Source organism: Mandrillus leucophaeus, unplaced genomic scaffold (genome assembly GCF_000951045.1).
Source record: "Mandrillus leucophaeus isolate KB7577 unplaced genomic scaffold, Mleu.le_1.0 Scaffold101, whole genome shotgun sequence".
In the NCBI taxonomy this organism is placed as follows: domain Eukaryota; kingdom Metazoa; phylum Chordata; class Mammalia; order Primates; family Cercopithecidae; genus Mandrillus; species Mandrillus leucophaeus.
In genome coordinates, this window is record NW_012098210.1 from 2,409,009 (window position 1) to 2,433,521 (window position 24,513).

The 24,513-nt window shown below is 38.7% G+C and overlaps 1 protein-coding gene across 1 annotated transcript in view; it reads left to right on the forward strand.

Moving 5' to 3' along the window:
- ATRN (attractin) overlaps positions 1 to 24,513 on the forward strand; it is a 123,903-nt gene that overhangs the window by 18,466 nt on the left and 80,924 nt on the right. The window contains exons 7-15 of the mRNA XM_011974926.1: positions 4,917 to 5,007; positions 6,189 to 6,432; positions 7,813 to 7,996; positions 8,743 to 8,897; positions 11,136 to 11,220; positions 18,395 to 18,615; positions 21,266 to 21,387; positions 22,276 to 22,414; positions 24,010 to 24,200. Coding sequence (XP_011830316.1) covers positions 4,917 to 5,007; positions 6,189 to 6,432; positions 7,813 to 7,996; positions 8,743 to 8,897; positions 11,136 to 11,220; positions 18,395 to 18,615; positions 21,266 to 21,387; positions 22,276 to 22,414; positions 24,010 to 24,200 — 1,432 coding nt within the window. The remainder of the gene's footprint in view (positions 1 to 4,916; positions 5,008 to 6,188; positions 6,433 to 7,812; positions 7,997 to 8,742; positions 8,898 to 11,135; positions 11,221 to 18,394; positions 18,616 to 21,265; positions 21,388 to 22,275; positions 22,415 to 24,009; positions 24,201 to 24,513) is intronic.

Consider the following 24,513-nt stretch of genomic DNA (forward strand, 5'->3'; position numbering starts at 1 on the left):
TGTTCCTGGAAATATTAATATCATCTATTACTTTTTTTTGACTGACATACTTCATGAGCCACATTGTTTTTTGGATCATAAATTTTTTTTCCTACTTGATCAAAACATGATTTTCTACAGCTTTATTGGTTTCATGTAAATATTAGCGTAGTTCCAAATAATGAACTTTCATGAAAAGTTAATTTAGTGATTCATTTTAGAAGTAGTGTTTGTGGAACTTAGATAACAGATTTTTATTTATTTTTTTTTTTTTGAGACGGAGTCTTGCTCTGAAGCCCAGGCTGGACGACAGATTGTGTGGCACAATCTTGGCTCACTGCAAGCTCTGCCTCCTGGGTTCACACCATTCTCCTGCCTCAGCCTCCTGAGTAGCTCGGACCGCAGGCACCTGTCACCACGCCTGGCTAATTTTTTGTATTTTTAGTAGAGTTGGTGTTTCGTCGTGTTAGCCAGGGTGGTCTCAATCTCCTGACCTCGTGATCCGCCTGCCTCGGCCTCCCAAAGTGCTGGGATTACAGTCGTGAGCCACTGTGCCCGGCCAGATTACAGATTTTATAGTCATTTATACTCTTACATGAAAGTATTTTAGGAATTGCTCTTACTGTCCATTTTCCTCACAGTCCTGTTGATGCAAAACTTTTTAATTGCATTAAAAAGCAGTTCCCATTTTGTTACCCAATGGTCCTCTTGTGAAATAAGTGGTCTTGGTCCCCTGGATTAAGATTGGCAGTTGAAACTTTATTACCAAATTTCTTTCTCTTGAGCAGAAGAGAGTTTTTTTTTTTCTTAAGTTTAAAAAAATAATAATAAATCGATCAGCGGTCAACCAAATAAGCAAAATAACATCACCGAATCCAATAAATGTGAAAGCAGACTCATGGAACACCAAGTGTGACCTGACCTCTTACATACCCCACGGAAACCACACTGGGGGAGATTCTGATAATTCTCAGTGATAGCCCAAAATCTAGAAGGGAGCAAACTGAGTGAGCATTACTGTTTTTGACTGTAACTAAAGAGTAGGAGACATAGTTGCTGGGGAGCATTAGGTGAAAAGGGGAGAAATTGACCAAGTGGCTGATTCCCTACCCAGAACTCAGGGCTTCTATTATAATTAGAATATGATCTGAGCACTGTGGTAGATCACAAACAAAATTTCAGAGGAGAGGAGAGTCTGGGTATTTTATTCTAACTGGCTGCACACCCTCTCATCTGAGCCCCAACATTTCCTTAGACTTCAGAAGAATAGATAGAACATAAAATACCAGCCCTCACACTAAAGCTATGGAAAGGATGGAAATTCGATAAACTTGTCTTAGATACAGTGGGAACAGAATTAAGAAATCACCCACACTTTGCAAATAAAATGTCTGGAGAGCTGTGTCTAACCTCAAACAAGATGAAAGAAGTGGCATCGTAGCTAGTGCAAATATTCTATGATGAAAAAATAAAGAGGAAGAAAGACTGCAGCCTGTAAAATCTAACAAGAACCCATCATGGAAGAAAAGCAGCTTCAAGGAGTAGAAGGAGATTCCTTCCAACTGCTTCGTGCTGCAGATCAACTTAATGAGAATTTGAATTCAGAAAAACAAGCTAGAAGACAAGAAGATGATAGTAACAGAAGAATTGGGAGGTTGTAGGCCTAAAGAAATACGAATAAATTAGACATAGCAAAAATTAGAATGAAAATTTAATTACTGACAGATTGAGATAATTGTGTAATACATTGGGAAAAAAAAACAGAAAAGCAAAAACACATGAAGGACAGAAGGTGATCAAATAGAACTATAATTGCTGTCACTGAAGAAAAGAACCTAACACACGTAACAGATGGGTTGAAACAGCACAAGGCGTTTCAGAAAAATTCTATAGTTTCTCAATGACAAAACCTGATTTGATCAAGTTATTGAACTTTTTGTGCTTGGAGTGTATCCAAGAAAAATAAAGTCATTGAACTTTTGGAATAAGGGACAAATTATTATTTGGGAAGCCTCAGGTAGTTTTGTGCCATCTGCTGGCTGGGGTCATGTCTAGTCTCCACAGAGCCTTTGCCTTGGTCTTTAGGTGGCCCAATTGGGTTTCCAGTCTGTTATGGAGTTTGAAACCTGTACCCTGTGGTACATGATGGTCATTGGCTTGCCACCCATCCTAGAGGGGTCGAGGGAGGTGCTGTCACTCTATGGAAGACATCTTTTTCTGAATTCCTGGAGTCTGTCTTTGTTATCTTGGATTCAGTTCCCAGAAGGAGCATTTATCTGGTACTTGGAATTTATGTTTTATTGCATCAGTATTATTGTTCTTGTCTTATTTTTTTTTCTCTGTGTTAAGACATGATTAACATGTTGTTTAAGTGTCTTTGGCAGTTCACCTTAGCCAGATTTTGGGGACCTGCCAGCACCTAAGTGTCTCTGACAAGCTCTTGGTCTGACTTGTTGACAGAAGAGGAACAAAATACATTAAGAGACAGATTGGGCACTCTCTGTGCCGTTTGACAGAAATGTGGAGACCTGTTTCTGTGCTTCCTCTGTTTCTTTCCTTTCTTTTAAACTTACAGAAATAAGCCTCTGGCTTGAACGTAAGGTCTATATGTGTAGTCGGAAGCTATATGAGTCCTCGGGAATCACCTTTCATAGCCAGAATTCCACAGAAGCTTTGCAGTGGTATGCAGTCCATTTTATAAAAACATATTCCTGGATGGAATTATTTCTATTTGAAGTAAAATACAATATCATGTCATAAAAAAATAGAGGTTGCGGGTAGGCAGAGAAGAAGAGAGAATGAGAATGATTCACACTTCTTCAGGCTTCCAGGCAGAAAAGCACACCATGAAAAAAGAGGGAAATAAGCTGGCCACAGACTTCTCCATAGCAACATTTTCAATACCAGCAGTGTTCAAGGGAGCAACATCTGCAAGGTTCTGGAGGAAAAAAAGGATGGTCCAAGAATAGTATGCCCAGCCAAGGTGTCATTCTGCTGTAAACCTGGAAGGTGGATATTCTCAAACAGGAGTGAATTCAGGGAAAGAGTACTATGAGCTCTACTTAAACAAAACAAAACAAAACAAAAACCCACTTGACAGTGAAATCCAGAGGAGAATTGAAGAGCTCAAGAAAGAGAGGTTGTGGTAAAGGGACTGTGAGGAGATTGATTCAGCTAAAATTCAGGACTAAGTAACTGTGGAATTACTTTTCCTGATTGTAGTGCAAATGTTAAGGACCTGGACATTATAAAAATTTTATAATAAAAATTTGAAGAAGAAATGAGAGGAAATGTGAGTGCTAAGATTTTTCAACTTTTAAAGCAAGAAGTTAGTGAATTCTGTACAAAAATAAATTGCATATAACTTTAAATTCAACCTCTAAATAATTTTTCATGTATTTTTAAGTGTGTAATATTCCAAACATATGTAAAATAGTTGGTGCCAATTTATATGCAATTCATATTTAATAGTTGTCACCATTTGTTATATTTGCTTCAGATCGTGTATAAAATATTTAAGATAAAAAAAGGCTTAGAGAAAATTAACACCAATGGATTCACCACCAGGTTAGAAAATAAAACACTGCTAACACAGTTGAAGTCCCTTGCATGTCCCTCCAAAGTCCCAGAGATAACCTGTATCCTGATTTTGGTATCAGTTGTTCATACTTCCATACGTATGTTATACTTTACATATATGTTATACATTATATATATATGAAAGTATAGTATAATTAATAAATTTTCTGTTTTTAGTCTTTATAGAAACAATGTTTTGCAGTGTGCTATTTCAGCTTAACATTGTTTTGAGATTTATGTTGACATATGTTGCTGGAGTATATTTTTCGTTCTGTATACTTATTCTTTATGTTATCTATCTGTGTATATTACCATTTATTTGTTGATTTTCAATGGATGGACATTTATTTGTATTCCTTTTTTGCTATTGTGACAAACTTTCTTATACCTTTGTGCATATATATGATAATGTTTTTCAAAATGTTTTAAGTACTTGGAATATCCAGGTAAACTTTTATAGAAAAGAAATATTTACTTAAGGTATAGCAATATCATTTGTTTCTTTTTGGTTTATTTTTTTCTATTTTATGAAAATAATTAAAATTAACACTTTATTAACATCCTCTTATATGCATAGAAAGATGTCTGGAATGATGTTTACTTAATGTTAATGGTATTTATTTCTAGATCATGGAATGTGGGAACTTTTTAAAAAACTTTTGGCTCTTTATTCTTTGTATTGGTTACATTCTTTATAATGAACATGTATGCTTTTTATAAAAACAGTAGAGTTTTTCTCAAAAGCAAAAACTCAAAAGTGAGTGCTTTAAGACATTGAATGTGATTATTCAATAATGCATGAATAAGTATAAATTGCATGGCAGGATTATAAATTATTTTCTTTTTGGCATTTTTGTATTTTAAGGTCTTTATATTCATAGTACAGGTGAAATGCTATAATGGTATTCTGGCTTTTGAAAATGTATTTTTAGTCAATTATATAAAGAAAAGGAAAGATTAGTAATTTTCTTTTACTTATCATTCCTTTTTTGGTACCTGTCTTCAGTTTCTCATGATTAAATAAAAGTTATTGTAATAAAATTTTGAGTCCCTTGAGTACAGTGCAACCTTTAAATGATTTAGACTGTTTATAGAAGAGGTTTTCAGGAAGTGCTAGAACCTTCCAGTAGGTTTCTGTTCCTTTCTTTTCCCAGGATTTCATAGTCTAGCTCCTTTTCCCGAGTTATCACTTGTCCAGTGGGCCCAGGTGTCAGGTTTATTTGTGAAGGTGACAGGTGCCCCCCTATATCCATGGTAGATTTAGTGAGCATCTCCAAAGTGGATTATATCACAAATAAAATAGTATAAGATGTTCTGTCTTATTAGTTGGGTGAAAATATGATCTGTTTGTTTTGTAGGTATGACCTTGCTTCTAGGGAGTGGCTTCCACTAAACCGTTCTGTGAACAATGTGGTTGTTAGATATGGTCATTCTTTGGCATTATACAAGGTAAAGTATTTCCACTCTGTGCTAAGCAAGAAACTAAGTTTTCCTCAGTTACTTCACGTATTACATAGTTGAAAAGCTACCTCAGTTTTGGTTTTTAATTGGAGACAACTTTTTGTTTGGGGGCATTATAAAATTGCCTAAGTTATAAGTAGAAATTAAAATGGAAACTTTTTTAACTCAAGAGATTCTAATGGTTTCAAACTGTAATGGGGTATTATAATTATGGCACTAAATGGTTAAAGATGTAGATTAAAAAGTGTAGATTAGCTTTTATTCTCATAAGCAAGTTAGCCAAGAATAGTTACATTGTAATGTGGCTGAATAAACATTTTCATTTCCTCATTTTTGTAGATAGATGGTAGGATGAGGCAACTTTATTTTTCAAGTCCTTTTATACTGTAAAAGATTCATGTGAGGAAGTCCAAGAAAACTGGTGAAGTATTAGAGATGTAAAATATGATTAGTTTTATTTCCCTTTTTCCTTTTTTTATCCTTTTCCTAGTAATTCACTGAAAGGTGCCTTTGCTAACCCTTAAAATTTTTTTAATTTATTTTTTATTGAGGTAAAATATACATATATAATGGTACCATCTTTACCATTTTTAAGTGTACAGTTTGGTGGTAATAAATACATTTACATTCTTTTTTTCCTTCTTCATTCTCCCCCACCAGCCTGCCAGCCTCTGGTAACCACTAATCTATTCTCCATCTTCATGAGATCCACTTTTTTAGCTCCCACATATGATTAATAATGTGATATTTATCTCTCTGTGCTTGGCTTATTTTACTTAACATAATGACCTCCAGTTCAATCCATGTTGCTACAAAATGACTGGATGTCATTCTTTTTAACGGCTGAATAATGCTCCATTGTGTATATATACACCACATTTTCTTTATCTAATTATTCATTGATAGACACTTACATTGATTCCATGTTTTGGCTATTATGAATTGCGCTACAGTTAACATAAGAGTGCAGATATCTCTTTGGTATGTTCATTTCCATTCTTTTGGATATATACCCAATATTGAAATTGTTGGATCATAGGGTAGTTCTATTTTTAGTTTCTTTACTAACCTTTTTTAAGCTGAAAGTAATATTGAGCTTTTGTTCTTCTCTGTTCTCAGATTTAATCTTTTCAGTGTTTTTTAAAATTTTGTTTGCATTTTTTTCCTAGGATAAAATTTACATGTATGGAGGAAAAATTGATTCAACTGGGAATGTGACCAATGAGTTGAGAGTTTTTCACATTCATAATGAGTCATGGGTATTGTTGACTCCTAAGGCAAAGGAGCAGTATGCAGTGGTTGGGCACTCCTCACACATTGTTACGCTGAAGAATGGCCGAGTGGTCATGCTGGTCATCTTTGGTCACTGCCCTCTCTATGGATATATAAGTAATGTGCAGGAATATGATTTGGGTAGGTATATTTTTTCTAGTAGATGCCTTTTGAACATCAGATTCAAAACCCCTAAGCTTATTATTTTGACTGTTTAGAAAGGTTCAACCTCATATTGATTCAGTACTTTATCTTGAAACATAGTTAACACTGGGCCCGGGCGTGGTGACTCATGCCTGTAATCCCAGCACTTTGGGAGGCTGAGGTGGGCGGATCACCTTAGGTCAGGAGTTCAAGGCCAGCCTGGCACCAACATGGTGAAACCCCGTCTGTACTAAAAATACAAAATTTAGCCCAGCATGGTGGCGGGCACCTATAATCCCAGCTACTCAGGAGGATGAGGCAGGAGAATCGCTTGAACCCGGGAAGTGGAGGTTGCAGTGAGCCAAGATTGCACCACTGCACTCCAGCCTTAGGGAGAGAGTGAGCCTCTGTCTCAAAACAAACAAACAAACAAACAAAAACCAATATAGTTAACATTGATGTATTACCAGTGAAATACAGATTATTGATACTCCTATGTAGTATGTGTTTTTTACTGTCAGTTTGGTAAGGAGCCAAAGATGACCCAAAGTACTCTGGGTATTTAAAATAAATAAAAAGAAAATGGTTCAAAACAACAAATATTGAAGAAAAAAAGTATTTGCCTAGCCTTTTAGAGATTGGTTTAGTGGAGTATGATTTACCCTTAATATAAAATATTTCCTTTGGTTAAATTTCATTGTATCTGTTGTTGTGCAGTAGGAATACCAGGTATAATTAACATTTTGTGAAAAGTAGGCCTATAAAATATATCTGTATATTGGTCACCAAAGGTTATAGGGAATTAAATGTTCATTTGAGTGGAATCTGATCTTTTTATTTTATGTATTGAGACAAGACCTCACTCTCTCACACAGGCTGGAGTGCAGTGGCACAATCATAGCTCACTGCAGCCTTGATGCCCTGTCCTCAAGTGATCCTCCCACCTTAGCCTCCCTAGTAGCTGGGACTACAGGTGCGTGCCACCACTCCTGGCTAATTTTTTAATTTTAGTAGAGATGGGATCTTACTATGTTGCCCAGGCTGGCCAACATAGCAGGCTTCAAGTGATCCTCCCACCTTAGCCTCCCAAAGTGCTGGGATTATACATGTGAGCCACTTTGCCTGGCCCTGAGTGTTTTAAATTTAGTTAATTCTTTTCTTACATGGCATATTAGAACATCAGAACATAGAACAGACTGGAATTAGTTCACATGGCTTTGTTACAAGTTTAGGTGACTTTCTTTAAAATATAAAGATAAAAAAGTATATGTATTAGGTCTCCTGAAATCCCTTCTAATGCCCTAAGCGCTTTGGACATTTTCAGTAGTAGAGAGGAGGAGCCTGCCATGCTTGCCTTTAACTGTTTTTCCTTTCCAGATAAGAACACGTGGAGTATATTACACACCCAGGGTGCCCTTGTGCAAGGGGGTTACGGCCATAGCAGTGTTTATGACCACAGGACCAGGGCCCTGTATGTTCATGGTGGCTACAAGGCTTTCAGTGCCAATAAGTACCGGCTTGCAGATGATCTCTACCGATATCATGTGGATACCCAGATGTGGTGGGTACTTTTTCTTGAGCTTTCACTTTTAGGTGTAAATTCTGTAGAGGCAGTTGTTGAGAAAATATTGTGCTATCTTTTTGTTTTTATGCCTGGCAGTTAATTCTGTTCAGCATTGTATATAGAGAAATTGGGAAATAAACAGAGGGTAATAAAGTAGCTAGTATTTGTTTTGTTGCATTATTCTGTAATTCTGTAGTAGGTTGGTTAGAAAATGCTTAGAGTTTTTTTTAACAAATATAAAGCAAATTTGAGTTATGAAATAATGTAATTATAAAGCGATGGTTTCTCTTCTTTTTCCTCACCTATTTGATACCCTGCTATGGATACTGTTTTATATTGTCATAAAAATTATCATTTTGAGTAGCTGTGGAATACTCCATTTTGTGGGTATGCTGAGACTGTGCAGGTGAAAGTTTTGGTTTCCTTCTAGTTTTTATGTTATTAAGAAACCATTATGCATTAAGCTTCTGTCAATATTTCACATGATTTCTGCCCAGAAACTAGAATTATATAGCTACAGAGTATGAAGAGTTTAAGGTTCTTAATATTTGCCAAAATTCTTACAGGTCTTTAAAATTATATATATTTATTGTTGAAAAAGTTACTTATATGTAGGGAAAAATCTGGAAGGATTTGTACCTTTGGGTCTGAGGTTAATAAAGTGGTTGTGCTTGCATTAGCAGATACATAAATATTCTTTAAAAACTAACCTTGTATTTATTATTTCTAAATAAACTCAAAAGGACCATTCTTAAGGACAGCCGATTTTTCCGTTACTTGCACACAGCTGTGATAGTGAGTGGAACCATGCTAGTATTTGGAGGAAACACACACAATGACACATCTATGAGCCATGGTGCCAAATGCTTCTCTTCAGATTTCATGGCCTATGACATTGGTAAGTTTCCCAAAACCATTTTAGCTTCAGGCATCTTTTTGTCTATAAGCAACATTTAAAAGGAGACTGAAAATATTGCCAGTTAAAAATGGTCAGGCCTGGCTAACCCGGTGAAACCCCGTCTCTACTAAAAAATACAAAAAACTTGCCGGGCGAGGTGGCGGGCGCCTGTAGTCCCAGCTACTCGGGAGGCTGAGGCAGGAGAATGGCGTAAACCCGGGAGGCGGAGCTTGCAGTGAGCCGAGATGAGATCCGGCCACTGCACTCCAGCCTGGGCGACAAAGCGAGACTCCGTCTCAAAAAAAAAAAAAAAAGGTCAGGCCATTTGAAAGAGGTCCAAATGGTATTTTTTATATTCCTTTGACTAATGTTACATATCTGATAAAAATTATTTCTACATTAAATTCTTTTTGAAATAACTCCTGTTAATTGCTTGAATGCTAATTTTTGAGGCTGAATTAAGGTGTCTAGTCTCTCCTTTGTAATGTTATGCCTACCTGGTAGTGTTACATAGTTGCAACCACCAGCATTGTGTTAAAATTGGTTCACTTACTAGCTTTATCTCATTCCCTAGAAAACTGGTTTCTCACGTGGTCTTGGTGTAGCAATATACTAGACCGGAAGAGGGCAGTATTTGTTCATGCAAAGCAAATGCATACTGGATGATTTCTTTCATAAAAATCATCAGATGTTCATTTTAAACAAAGCATTATTTTTTTGCTTGTGGTAAAATACACATAAAATTTACCATCCTAACTATATTTAAATGTCTAGTTTAGTGATATTAAACACATTCATAATGTTATAAATCCATCACTGCCGTCCATCTTCAGAACTTTTCTTCATCTTGTGAGACTGAAGCTCTATACCCATTAAACAATAATGTCCCATTTCTTCCTCCCCACAATGCCTGGCAACCACTATTCTACAGTCTGTCTCTGTGATTTTGACTATTCCAAGTTAGACATTTGTTTTTAACAGACATTTGTGTGCCAGCCACTCAGTTTGTACATTGAGAAGATCAGATGAATAACTTAAAGCCCTTAGCCTCAAAGTGGAAGAGGTAGAGAAATGAGCAGACAATAGAATTACACTTCAGGGTATTTCTGGCTGAAAAGAATGTATGAGAGCACCTCTGAGTACCCTTTAAGTCATGGAGGGTAAGAGTGATGATAAACAGGGAACACTTTCTTGAAGAGGGGCCATCCCCTCTGGATCCTTGGGGACACTAGGTGTCAAGTAGGTGAAGTTAGGCAGCACTCGCCGGTCAGAGGAAACCCACTTTGCAGAGACACAGAGATAGAAAAGACCAGCACATATTTAGGGCTTAGAGAGTGAGACACTGAGTGTGAGGTTGGCATGGTATAGCAGCACCAGTTGGTATTAGATCCAGAAGAGATGTTGCTAGTATGGGTCACAACAGAGGAAAATTAATCAATCTAGGGCATCTAGGAAAGGACTATTAAAAATTAGATAACATTTAAATTTTTGAAATTTTGTTTTCCACCTGTATTTTTCCATTTTATTTACTAAATTTGGGCAAATCAATATAGAAAAGAGTGGAAAATAGTTATGAAACCCATATGTTTTGCTGATACAAGCTTTGTAGAATGTAAAGTTTGCTTGCTTTAAAAAACATTCTTGGCCGGGCGTGGTGGCTCACGTCTGTAATCCCAGCACTTTGGGAGGCCAAGGTGGGCAGATCACGAGGTCGGGAGATTGAGACCATCCTGGCTAACGCGGTGAAACCCCGTCTCTACTAAAAATACAAAAAATTAGCCGGGCATGGTGGCAGGCACCTGTAGTCCCAGCTATTTGGGAGGCTGAGGCAGGAGAATGGCGTGAACCTGGGAGGTGGAGCTTGCAGTGAGCCGAGATCACACAACTGCATTCCAGCCTGGGCAACAGAGCAAGACTCTGTCTAAAAAAATAAATAAATAAAAAATAAACAGCAACAACATTCTAGTGGATCAGACTGATAGGCAATTGGGTGAGTGATCCATATGTCATGGGTTTTGGGTGCGTTTGCTAGTCAGAATTGCGGTGTGATCCCGCCTTTCTTCCATGCCTCGTTGCTCTGCTGCTGCTGCATTTTAACCCAGAAATGACGTAACTGAGAAAATTGAGAGGCATGTTTTATGAGGTTCTCTTTGTTGTAGTATTCTTCCCAAAGAAAATGTCAGGTCCTATTGATTAGAAATGGTAGTCCCTTTTAAAATATATTTTTCTTTCTCCTAGCCTGTGACCGCTGGTCAGTGCTTCCCAGACCTGATCTCCACCATGATGTCAACAGATTTGGCCATTCAGCAGTCTTACACAACAGGTAATTGGAGAAGTATTGCTCCTTTTCTTTTGTGTTTAAAATGAAAATAAAGGGCAGGGCACAGTGGCTCACGCCTGTAATTCCAACACTTTGGGAGGCCGAGGCGAGTGGGAATACGAGGTCAGGAGATCGAGACCGTCCTGGCCAACATGGTTAAACCCCATCTTTACTAAAAATACAAAAATTAGCTGGGCTTGGTAGTACGTGTCTGTAATCCCCCCTACTTGGGAGGCTGAGGCAGGAGATGACTTGAACCAGGAATCCTGAGGCAGAAGAATCGCTTGAACCAGGGAGTCAGAGGTTTCAGTGAGACGAGATCACACCACAGCACTCTAGCCTGGCAACAGGGCAAGACTACATCTCAAAAAAAAAAAAAGAAAAGAAAAAAGAAAATGAAGTAAAGTGGAATTGGACGTAACATATTATTCACAAGATTCCCTCATCCCAGTAGTTTTTTTACAGGATTATGTGGGTATAAATATTCTGATTGATGTTTAAAATATTTGATGTGGAGGTGAATTACGTTGAATGCCATGTTTGTTGATCTGGTTTTGTTAGCACGCAAGAGCACGCTTTTTGGTGTGGTCTGAGTGCCTGGGCAACAAAAGTTACGTGCATGTCCTTGTCTTATGTCCTTTGTTATCATTTGTGGTACTCAAGTTTCTAGTAGTTGTATCTGAATTGTAAGGAGTTTGGAAAAGGGGAGAGAGGGCGCTTCAGATGGGGGATAAGATAGGAGAACAGAGGTGGGGAGATTGTGAAGCTTAATGTAGATCAAGTCTGTAAGCTCTGGATAATCAGAAGTCTGCAGTTCATTGCATTGTATTGCTCAAAAATGCCTGGCCCAAACTACCAGAGCTCTTAAAAAAATCGGCCCTTGGAGAAGTCTCAGTCAAATAAGGGAGATTCAGAGTGGCCACTCTACTTGCTCCTTACAGTGTGCTTTAGAGATTTTTGAGAAGTTAAACAGCCTAATCATGTTATTAATTTTTCTCATTCAGTTTCTGCTGTTATTACTGCTGTCTGCTTTCCCTTTTAAAATTCTAAGCCATATAAATCCTAAGGATGTTTAAGTGTTAGAATGCCTGTATCATCTCAGAATTCCTTTGGCTTTTGAAATTTCTGTTGTAATGATGAAAGACGGATGAGGAAGGTAATTTAACTTAGATTAGGAAAGATGAGAGGCCAGGCACGGTGGCTCATGCCTGTAATCCCAGCACTTTGGGAGGCCAAGGAGGGCAGATCACTGGAGCCCAGGAGTTCAAGACCACCCTAGCAACAGCATGGCAAAACCCCTGTCTCTACTAAAAATACAAAAAAATTAGCCAGGCGTGGTGGCAGGCGCCTGTAGTCCCAACTACTCGGGAGGCTGAGGCAGGAGAATCACTTGAACCCAGGAGGTGGAGATTGCAGTGAGCCGAGATTATGCCACTGCATTCCAGCCTGCGTGACAGCAAGACTGTCTCAAAAAAAAAAAAAGGAAAGGTGAGAAAGTGACATATTTTGGAGATGTTGTGAAGGAATAGTTGACACAATTTAGGAACTAGCTACTAGGAAAAGGTGCTATCTTTTATAAGGTAATTATTTAGTTTTTTAGCAATGTGTATGGTTTTACTGTGAGAACATTTGACAGAGACTAAAATGGAAGGATTTCTGGCCACCTTGCTAATTTGATGTGTTATTATAAATCATAATCTGGAATTTCCTCAGTACAGAAGACCCTTAAACCTTTCTAGCAAGTGCCTCTTGAGATTTTCATCTGGAATGCAGTGGGACCATTTTGTCATTATGCCTGCGGGAGCCTGGCCTCAACTGTCTTCGTTTGTGTTCCTAGTTCTCCTAGCACAGGATTTGGCACGTAATAGACATTTGCTAAATTGCAGGTATTAGTACAGTAATAACTAGCAAACAAATGAATCTTTTATAAAACATTCTTAGGTTTTATTCAAACTCAGAGTAAGTTGAGACTTTACTATAAAATATAATTTAACCATGAGTCAAAATTGGGAATACCTTGCCTGAGTTGTAATTTTTTTTTTTAATGTGATTCCAGTGGTATGTTTGAACTCTGATATGTAAGTATCTGTGTGTTAAGATACGATTGGGTAGGTGGCAGGGGACCCTGAGGGAGGCCAGCTACTAAAAGGCCATAGTTTTGGTTTAATTTTATGAAATAATTTAATGAAAAAGGAACTTTGATTCACATCATTTCTTCATGCTTTAAGTGAGTAAACAGCATTGAGTGAGCTGTGCCTTCCTTAGTTGTCATTGAGGTTTTGAGGGAGGCAGGAAGGAGGAGGAGAGATAGCTGTGATGCACCAGGGTGGCAGGAGATGCAGCTGTGCCTCTCAGTTGCCTGCTCCATGTGTCTCTGAGGGACTCTCCCTAACTTTGCAGAGCCCCTGTGCAACCAGATGGATTCACAATTGCTGAGAACACCAACTGTACTGGGAAGAGGAGGTTGCTTATTTGGTTTAAGCAACAAATTAACTAGTTGAATCTAGCCTGCTTAATGTGGTACTGAGTAAGCCGATAGCAAGGGTAAAAGTGAAACCTGGCGGGCACGGTGGCTCAAGCTTGTAATCCCGGCACTTTGGGAGGCCGAGATGGGCGGATCATGAGGTCAGGAGATTGAGACCATCCTGGCTAACACGATGAAACCCCGTCTCTACTAAAAATACAAAAAAATTAGCCGGGCGTGGTGGCAGGCACCTGTAGTCCCAGCTTCTCGGGAATCTGAGGCAGGAGAATGGTGTGAACCCAGGAGGCGAAGCTTGCAGTGAGCCGAGATCATGCCGCGAGCCTGTTATCCCAGCAGTTTGGGAGGCCAAGGCCAGAGGATGGCTTGAGCCCAGGAGTTTGAGGCTGCAGTGAGCTGTGATGGCGCCACTGCACTCCAGCCTGGGTGACAGAGTGAGACCCTAACTCAAAAAATATATATTTCAGATTGCAATTTATTTTCATTATTCACAACTCTATAAAGTAACTATACACACTGAATTCTTGAATATTGAATTATTTCTGCTAGGGAAATACAGGGTTATGTTTCTGTAAGCCTCTGATGACGACATTTTCATCAACCAGTCAGCATACGTAACTTTCTTTTTTGTGTGTTTCTATTTAAAAACATCTTATTTAATATATATTCTTGATTTATTAACATTGAGCTCACAGCCAACAGCACTTTAACTCATGCCTGAACAAAGCTTATGTAACACATGTACTTTCTCAGTAAGGCTCATCACAGCCTTTTTACACTTAGGAACACTAGACAGCACTTCAGCACTGCATAGGGGCCCATTTTCAACAGTGAAAGCACTAACACAAGGTACAAAAATACATAAAATATGGCACTAGATAGATCATGGAAGGGACACTTGTTTGTAGTGTGAGAGTTGAAACAAGAAGGGAGAGCATCTCCTTGTTTGACCTTAGCCGGGACTATGCATGTGTGTCAAGTCCAATTTTTTGCCATTCTTTGCACACACATGCTGGTAAATGACCGTGAAACTACTGCAAGTATTGATTTTGGAGTTAGAAATAAATTTTGTAAGTAGGTGAATTTGCAAATATGGAATCTACAATCTGCAGATAATGGTCATGCATCGCTGAATGTTAGGGATACGTTCTGAGAAATGCATCCGTAGGCAATTTCATCATTGTGCCAACATCACAGAGTGTACTTACATAAACCTAGGCTACACATCTAGGCTATATGGTATGGCTTGTTGCTCCTAGCTACAAGCCTGTGCAGCATGTTACTATACTGAATACTGTAGGTCATTGTAATGCAGTGGTAAGTATTTGTGTGTCCAAGCATATCTAAATGTAGAGAAGTACAGTAAAAATGCAATATGAAAGATAAAAAAATGTACACCTGTACAGGCCACTTACCATGGCCTGTAAGGGAGGGAGCATGCAGGACTGGAAGTTGTTCTGGGGAGGTCCGTGAGTGAGTGGACTCAACACTACTGTATACTTTGTAAACACTGTACACTTAGACTACACTAAATTTATTTAAAAATTGTTTTCTTCAATAATAAATTAACCTTAGCTTACTAGATGACAGCCATTGTACATGCCATCCATCATTGATGGAAACACCATTATCCAGCACCACGTGACTATAATGAGGATTGGCTGTCTTTTAAAGATGAAGACTTAATTTTAAAAACACAGCCCCTATACAGTTATCACACTTTTAAAGTTAATTCTTTAAGCCAGGGGTGGTGGCTCACGCCTGTAATCCCAGCACTTCGGGAGGCCAAGGCAGGAGGATTGCTTGAGTCCAGGAGTTCAACACCTGCCTGGGCAGCACAGCAAGACCTCATTTCTACTAGAAATACAAAAATTAGCTGGGCATGGTGGTGCGCGCCTGCCTGTTGTCCCAACTACTCAGGAGGTTGAGGTGGGAGGATTACTTGAGCCCACGAATTTGAGGTCGCACTGAGCTATGATGGTGCCATTGCACTCCAGCCTGGGTAACAGAGCAAGACTCCAACTCGAAAAAAAAAAAGAAAAAAGTTGTTCTTTAATATCTCTCAGTGTCCATTCAGTGTTTACATCTCCTAATTGTCTCAATTTTTTTTTAAGTTTAGTTCATTCAACTCAGAATCCAGATGAGATCCATATGTTACAATTGGTTAAAATGTCTCTGTAGTTTCTCTTAATCTGTAGGGACCCCATCCATCATTGTCCCCCTTACTTGTTAAAGAGACTGGGTTGTTTGTCCTGTAGAGTTTCCCATAGTCCAGATTTTGATTGTTGTATTCTGGGCTTTCATATAACATATTGTTCTCTCTCCTAAAATTGCTGCAAATTAACTTGATCAGATTCTCTTCAGTATTTTGGCAAGATCACTTCATAGGTTTCTTTCCCTTTGTTTACCAATTTTCAAAATAATGTACTGATTTCTTAGCATTGTCCAAAGATGACAAATTAGGTTTGTTTTTTTTTTTTTTCAGGGATGAGAGATGTGTATCATTATGAACTCATGGATTTAAAAATATTTCATGTGTTTTAATCTATTGTAGTTTGTGTTTTTATTAAATTTCAAACATTTTCTATCTTTAGCCGATGAGGGCATCTTTACATTAGCTTTTGAGTTTATCTGATACTACCCTAGTCTTCTTTTCTTTCCAGTATAACAAGATCTGCTGGACTCATTGTGAACATTTCTTCATCCAGACATGAAATTAGGTTTTTCTCTAAAAAGTTCTAGTATTTAAGGGGTGACAGGAGGGAGAAAGAACGGTTTTTAGATACGCGCAATCTAAGCACTAGTTGTATTCATTGCTACTGGGTTGGCTATTGTTTCTAGGTTTTTTAAAAAGGCAGGTTAAAGAGAAACTGTAGTGTCCTTTTTTAAAAGGAAAATGAATTATGTCTGCATGTTTGTGTGTTTGACCTTCTTGTTCCCTCAGTAGATAAATGGCTACATTGTTTAAATACTTTTCTCTGCATTCCATTTTCCCCCCACATAACAGTATGTACTGGAGCTCACTCCATAGAAGTATGTAGAAATTTTCCTCATTCCTTTTACATCTGCCTAATATTTCATTATGTGGATGCATTATAGTTTGTCACATCCCCAATTGATGGACATTTGGGGCTATTTGAGTCTTTTGCTATTATCATTAACCCATTTATGCCTGGTGTTCCATTATTGGAAAGCTAAGCTTGTGGGAGTTATTTATATCCTACTGCTCAAGGTCATCCCCAAGGTCTGATTTTTCACAAAAAAAATGTGCCCTCTGGCATAAGTGGTTAGTGCTGTACTGAATAGCCTCATGTACTTCTTCTTGTATTTTTACTGTTCTGTCTTTGTGATAGACTTCTAGAAATGTGATTTCAGATGCATTTGTTAGAAGTAAATGCAAAGTTTTGTTAGAGCTTGCCAAATCTCTCTGTACTGCACCATTTTACATGCCCAGCAGTAGTGTGTGAGAGTGACTGTTGCCCCATAGTCTCACCAATCCATATATTGTCAATTGTTTGTGCTGTTTTTGTTTTGCTAGTCTTACAGGTGAGAAATGCTACCTCAGTATAGTTTTAATTTGCATTTTTCTTGCACTGAAATTAGAGTATCTCCTCATATGTTTAAGGTCATTTGCATTTTTTCTCTGCAAACTGGCTGAAGCCCCCCTCTATGTTAGGGATAGTCCTTTTCCTATAACATAACTTGTAAATCTTTTTTTCATAGCATATCATTTGTTATTTTACTTTGCTTATAGCATTATTTCCATGTAAAACGTCTTTTTAATTCATATAACCAGATTTTCAATCTTTTTTTCCCCTACCTTCTGGATTTTAAGTCTTTTTTTTTTTTTTTCCACTCTCAGGTTATAGAGAAATACACCCATTATTCTAGTACTTGTGTGTTTTGTTTTTTTCAGAAGGTGTGGAATTTATCCTGGAATATAGAGAAATAGATTCAATTTTATTTTTTTCCATATGTTTAGTTATCTTGATACCATTTACTAAAAAGACCACCTTTTCCCACTAATGTAAGATGCCGCTTTTACTGTCTACTAAATGTACATGTGTGCTTTTATCTGTTTATGATTGGGCTCATATCCATGTACCAGTACACAACTTTAATTGTACCAGTATACAACTTTAATTACAGAGGCTTTTACCTGTGCTTTAAATTTGTACATTTTTATTTTTAATATTTAAAAAATGAAGATATAGAATTGCTATTTAGTGTTAAAAGATGTGAGCATATCCTGACACTGAAATTTTCCAGTGACTCATGGTTAAAAGTCACCAGGCTATCATGAGAACTTTTTAATACAGTAGCTATGATGAGGAGGCAGCTTATTGGAACTATTCTGGGTGGTTATAGGCCAGGATGAAAGGATGAATTTGGAAAGGAAGGAAACAAGAATATTTTTTAAGACCTTGAAAAATAGTTTCTTAGAAGACTTATGATATGTAAGATTTGTTTGAAGATTGTCTGTAAAAAGTGTATCATGGTAGCTGGATGTGGTAGCTGGATGTGCCTGTAGTCCCAGCTACTCAGGAGGCTGAGGCGAGAGGATCTCTTGAGCCCAGGAGTTTGAGACCAGCCTAGGCAACAGAGTAAGACCTGTCTCCAAAAAAAAAAAAAAGTATAGCATGCAATTGTTATCTAAGTCTCTGGTAAATTTATTCTCTCCCTTTTTCCTCTTAGCACCATGTATGTGTTCGGTGGTTTCAATAGTCTCCTTCTCAGTGACATCCTGGTATTCACCTCGGAACAGTGTGATGGGCATCGGAGTGAAGCCGCTTGTTTAGCAGCAGGACCTGGTATCCGGTGTGTGTGGGACACAGGGTCATCTCAGTGTATCTCGTGGGCGCTGGCAACTGATGAACAAGAAGAAAAGTTGAAATCAGAATGTTTTTCCAAAAGAAGTATGTTTTTTTTTCCCTGCTTAGATTTTAATGAATTTGAGACCTCATTTTATCTGAATTGTGAAGGAACTTAGCATATGTATACTTTTTATGTTCACCTTATTATCCAAGATTATTCAGTAATAACTTGTAGAAAGTGTTTTTGGATATTTGAAAATTGGTTTGTAAACATCTCGAATGGGGACATGCCATGTGGCTCGTAGAGGCTGTCTGCGGGTGATGGAGACATAACCTTCTTGGCATTGCGTAGACTTTGCATACTGACCCTAGATCCTGGCTGTGGTTGCTCTGAGGCAGTGCCATCCAGTAGAACTTTATTTTTGATGACGGAAATGTTCTGTGTCTGGACTGTCCCGATATGGTAGCCACTAGCCACGTGGGCTATCAAATACTTGAAATGTTAATTTAATTTTAATTTAAAATACATTTGTGGTTACTGGCTACCATATTGGATGCAGATCTAACATTAAGGATGAAATTAGGAGAGTCAGCCCAGAAAAGCCATGTTGAAGTAAATTATTTTGGTGGAGAGAGGGAGAGCTGCTGTCCTTGCAAAGTGTTTTTGTCTAGCTTCTCTAGTTGGATACAACAGTGATATCAAGACAGACAGTTACTGAGGATGGGCAATGATCCCTGCTTCTAGAACCTCCCCTCATGTTTTCCAAGCTGTTTTCTTCCTTCTACCTGCTTTGCTGCTTGTCCTGTATTGCTGTGACATAGAGCACAATGCAGTACAGTGAAGCGATATATTTAAAAATTCTTTTTTATTTTATTTTTATTTATTTATTTTTTGAGACAGAGTCTCTGTCGCTCAGGCTGGAGTACAGCAGCACGATCTCAGCTCACTACAACCTCCACCTCCCAGGTTCAAGTGATTCTCATGCCTCAGCCTGTAATACTCAAGTAGCTGGGATTACAGTCACCTGCCACCATGCCCGGCTAGTTTTTGTATTTTTAGTAGAGACAGGGTTTTACCATGTTGGCCAGGCTGGTCTGGAACTCCTGACCTCAAGTGATCTGCCCCGCTCAGCCTCCCAAAGTGTTGGGATTACAGGCATGAGCTACTGTGCATGGCCAGAAAGTTCTTTAAAAGGAAGAATGTTGTCTCTACAAGATATTTATTTACATCAATTAAAGTATGTTGGCTGAATTTCTTACTAGTAGGATTGGTGTTGCAGTTAACTTGAGAGTTATGATGGATAGAAGCAGCTTTCATTCCTGGAATGCTGCTCCAAGTTAAACTTTCACGAACATAAATTCTCAGTAAGAACACCCTGGGCGGGCCACAGGGGCTCATGCCTGTAATCCCAGCACTTTGGGAGGCTGAGGCACAGGGATTGCTTGAGCCCAGGAGTTCAAGACTAGCCTGGGCAACATAGTGAGACCCTGTCTCTACCAAAACCACAAAAATTAGCCAGATGTGGGCGTGGTGGTGCACGCCTGTAGTCCCAGCTACTAGGATGGCTGAGGCGAGAACGCTTGAGCCCAGGATGTTGAGGCTGCAGTGAGGCATGATTATGCCACTGCACTCCAGCCTGGGTGACAGAATGAGATTCTGTCTCAAAAAACAAAAAACAAAAAACAGGCCACCCAGGCAACTCACCCAGGTTCATTGGTGGGCTGGCGGGTGCTGGAGAACCAAGATTACCAGAACTTAGCAGGGTTAGTTCGTCTCTTGAAAGGGATAAAATCAGTGAAATAGTTCATTTTTAAACGAAATTTTAAAAGTTCAAATTACATGTGCATGTTTATAGGAAATAGTGTTGAATTACCTTAGGTGTTCATATCAACCTATTTGCTGTCATCTTATCTGAGACTTCAGTTCCCTGTTTCAGGCCACTTTCTGGGTGATCCCAATCCTTGGGATAATGACCAGGACAGCAAGAGCAGCCTAAGGAGCTGACTGCTGGGGTCTTTGTGAGGGTGGAACCTGCTTTTCTTGTTTGTGAATTCCCCCATGTGCGGAGTTTTTGAGATTCCGTCTCAAAAAATAAATAAATAAAAACAAAATAAAAAGAACTTTTTAATATATCGCTTCACTGTACTGCATTGTACACGAGATGGTTGAACAGATGAGACAACATGGTTGTGCAGCTTCTCTTTTCTAGAGTCAACAGGAGATGCAGCAGGTCTGTAGTAGCCCAGAAGTTCTCAAACTTGCACTCTTGAATTTACATGTACGTACAAAATGCAGCTGAGCCTAATGCCTCCTGCACAGTTCTGTGGTGCTGCCTACTTCATGTGCCCAAATTAGCCTTGCATTTATAACTAGGAGGAATGACTTGATCTCCTGCAATATTTTGGCTCCTGGGCTTCTTTGATGTTCGTTCTGTTACTAGTTGATTTTTTTTTCTTGGAAAGAAAAGTATTCAAAGAGCCAGAATTTACTTTCATTATATCTTATAGTAGTTAAATTAACCTATCCTTGTTTTCACTTTCTGTGTACTTCTTTCTTTGGGGTACAAAGCAGTGTTTCTTTAGATTGTCTATCTCTAAATATTATTTTAACCAGAACATACCAAATATATTTTCCTGCCAGTTTCATTCTTCATTTTACTTCTTAATCATTGTTACGATTTTTTTTAACTTCAGTCTCAGATTGTGCTCAACTGAAGTTGTCCCAGTTGATGAGATTTTCTTTTCTTTGTAGCTCTTGACCATGACAGATGTGACCAGCACACGGATTGTTACAGCTGCACAGCCAACACCAATGACTGCCACTGGTGCAATGACCATTGTGTGCCCAGGAACCACAGCTGCACGGAAGGCCAGGTCAGAGGCTGTTTCTCAAAGATTTCGGAAAAATCCTAATTTGTCATAGGTTTAGCTTTTCTAGTGTATATGATATAAATAATGGCCCAGAGTTACTTTTCAAATGGGTTTCTATTTGGATTTTATTATCCCTGAGGTTTTCCTTCAGGAAGAGATGTTCTTTATATTCCAAGGGTCCTACTAGCCCCGGGAATTTGTTGTGTTTTAGAAGAAGGTAGGACTGTTGTCCGTGGGCATGGCCGTGACTAAGCACTGGATCCTTAGTTTGAGGCATCTAATAGTGACCTCACTTTACCAGTGCCAGGTTTTGATAGCAAGTTAGGATTTGAGACTGAGAGTGAGTCAGGTGTATAGTGGCCCATATTGAACTGTGGAAATGACAGACTTTGCAAAATCTCCTTGTTTTATATCTTGGTTTGGCATAATCTCACTGCTCATCATATATAGATTTTTAAATTTAAGTTATAAGATGACTCAGGCTTTTATAGTTTTTGACAGCTTATAAGACTTTTTTTTTTTGGTCAGTCTCATGCAGTTCATAAAATAGAAAACTTTCAGACTTTTGAAGTGAGCATTTGAAAAGCAGCAAGTTCAACATTCCCATTTTACAGATGAGCAGGTTGAGGCATGGTGTTTAAAAGAGTGGGCTGCTTCCTTGCCAGTTAAAAGCATGTCCTTGAGTAGAACATTACATTGTAGTGTTCCCACTGCAGAGCTACTGCAACTTTGTCTGTCTATCTATCTATCTATCTATCTATCTGTTTATCTATCTATTTATTTGCAGTTTGCTTCCTCAATTAGATTTTATTGTCTATAGTGTCCTGTTGGTCCTCACCATAAGTTCTCTCTGTGGATACAGGAGAAAAGCTTTTGTCCACTGTGTTCTAGATCTCCATTTTTAGGTATGAGAATTGCCCCAAGGATAACCCCATGTACTACTGTAACAAGAAGACCAGCTGCAGGAGCTGTGCCCTGGACCAGAATTGCCAGTGGGAGCCCCGGAATCAGGAGTGCATTGCCCTGCCCGGTAGGCCTTGCAGGGTCATCTTGGTGTGTGTGGGTCCAAGACTTCACCCCATTTCACCCAACACTGTGCAGCCTAGCTTGAACCTAGCAGAGGGGAAAAGCTAATTCTGTCCATTCATCCCCCACACCAGTATTATGAGGTATTTTGTTTTTAACTAAAATACAGTTCTTAAGTATTTCCTCCTACTGTCCTTTGAAATAAAGTGAAATGTCCTTCACTGCTCTGGAGAATTGAGTAACAGCTTGGTTCTGTATCACTGAGCCTGCTCCTTGTCTCTTTCCAATCCACCTTCAATAACCTGGGACTAGAACACGACGTCTCAGCAGCCAGTCTGCTGAGCACTTTATGGAGAGTACTTCTTGTTAACCACTGGGATTTATTTGTCAGCACCTGCTAATGGGCCTTCTCTGAGAAGGAGAGGATGGATATTTCTGTCAGCAGCACCTTTATGGGTGATCTCCAGCCCTGAAAACCTCAATATATGCTACTTCTGAGGTTCAGGTTGATGAATTCAGGGCCTGAGACCAGCCAGCCATGATTCAACCACTGTGATATATTTGTTCAACCAGGATGGTCCAGGAAGGGGAACTTCCTTGGCTCTGCACAACATCTGAGCTTGTTCAGGGAAGTTGGTTTGGACCAGGCCCTTTTTGAATGTCCCTTGGAAATTTTTGATTCAGCTTGCAGAGTAGGATTCTTTTCTTTATCTCAGTGTGTCCCAAATTTTAAGGTACAGCAAAAGACCTGGGAATTTTGTGAAAGGCATGTTCTGGTGCAAATGTGGGGTGGGACCTGGAGTGTGCATTTTATCTGATCGACTGCTACACTGTGAGGAGCAAGTCTTTGTCTGTTCTTAAATGATGTCTTTCCCATGGTACCTTTTATCTCAGTGACTGTTACTGTTAATGAACATTGTTGATGTCTCCAGAGTACTTTGGTTCTGGTGAAGTTACTTTGTTCTTTCATTGTCTTCCAAGAAGCATTCGTAGCTTCTGTGCAGTACCTTGTGTGGGTTCAGGATGATCACAGGTAGCAGATTACAAGCTTGCCTTGTATGCTATAGCCATATCACTTGGGTTGTTTCCCAAGAAGGACCTTCTCATCTTGCTTTTGGGATGCTGTGTATACTTGATTGTACCTTCCACCTGATAATATGAAAATATAGTGCAGCTTTTGGAGACTATAGATTTGTTAATTCCTTGATTCATTTCCATTCTTGCAGTTTTTACCCCAGCCATCCAATATGCATATTCATTTGTCTGCTCTTCACTTAGGATTTTAGTTTTCTTTCTAATTGTTCTTCAGAAGGAAGTGTACCAATCTAATATTGGCACCAAACTGGTGTTTTCCTCTAAGACATAGGAGAAGTGACCTCAGAATATGCTTTTTAGGATCTGGGAGATATCACTAGTAAACATTTTTAAATTATTGTATTCTGCATTTGGCCCTTAATAATGTGTCAGAGGCTCCCGCATCCTAATGGCCTAGAATTTAAATTAGAAACCCATTTCGCTATTCAGTAATTTGAACTAATAATATAGTAGTTTTGTCTGATTTCTAAAACTCTTTTTTTTCTCTTTTCCCCTTAATGAAAGAAAATATCTGTGGCATTGGCTGGCATTTGGTTGGAAACTCATGTTTGAAAATTACTACTGCCAAGGAGAATTATGACAATGCTAAATTGTTCTGTAGGAACCACAATGCCGTTTTGGCTTCTCTTACAACCCAGAAGAAGGTAGAATTTGTCCTTAAGCAGCTGCGAATAATGCAGTCATCTCAGAGCATGGTGAGTTAAAATCCTCAAAACTTAAGTTTCTGGTATCCACCTTTCTATCAAGGCCATGACTGCAGCTTGCATGTGGAAGGCTGTGGATATGTGTGATGTGCTTGGCAAAAGGGGGAGTGCTGGTAAACGCAGCCTGAGGGACTGTGGGTTTGTGCTGTCAGAGTCACTTCCTCATATGCCTTGTTTATCTTAAAATTTTTAATACTTTGTATATATAAGATCTATGAATAATTATGTAGGGGATGAATTGCAACATGTGTATGTGTACATACTCTGGTGACATCAGTAGGTGATTTCATATCTGTTTTACCTC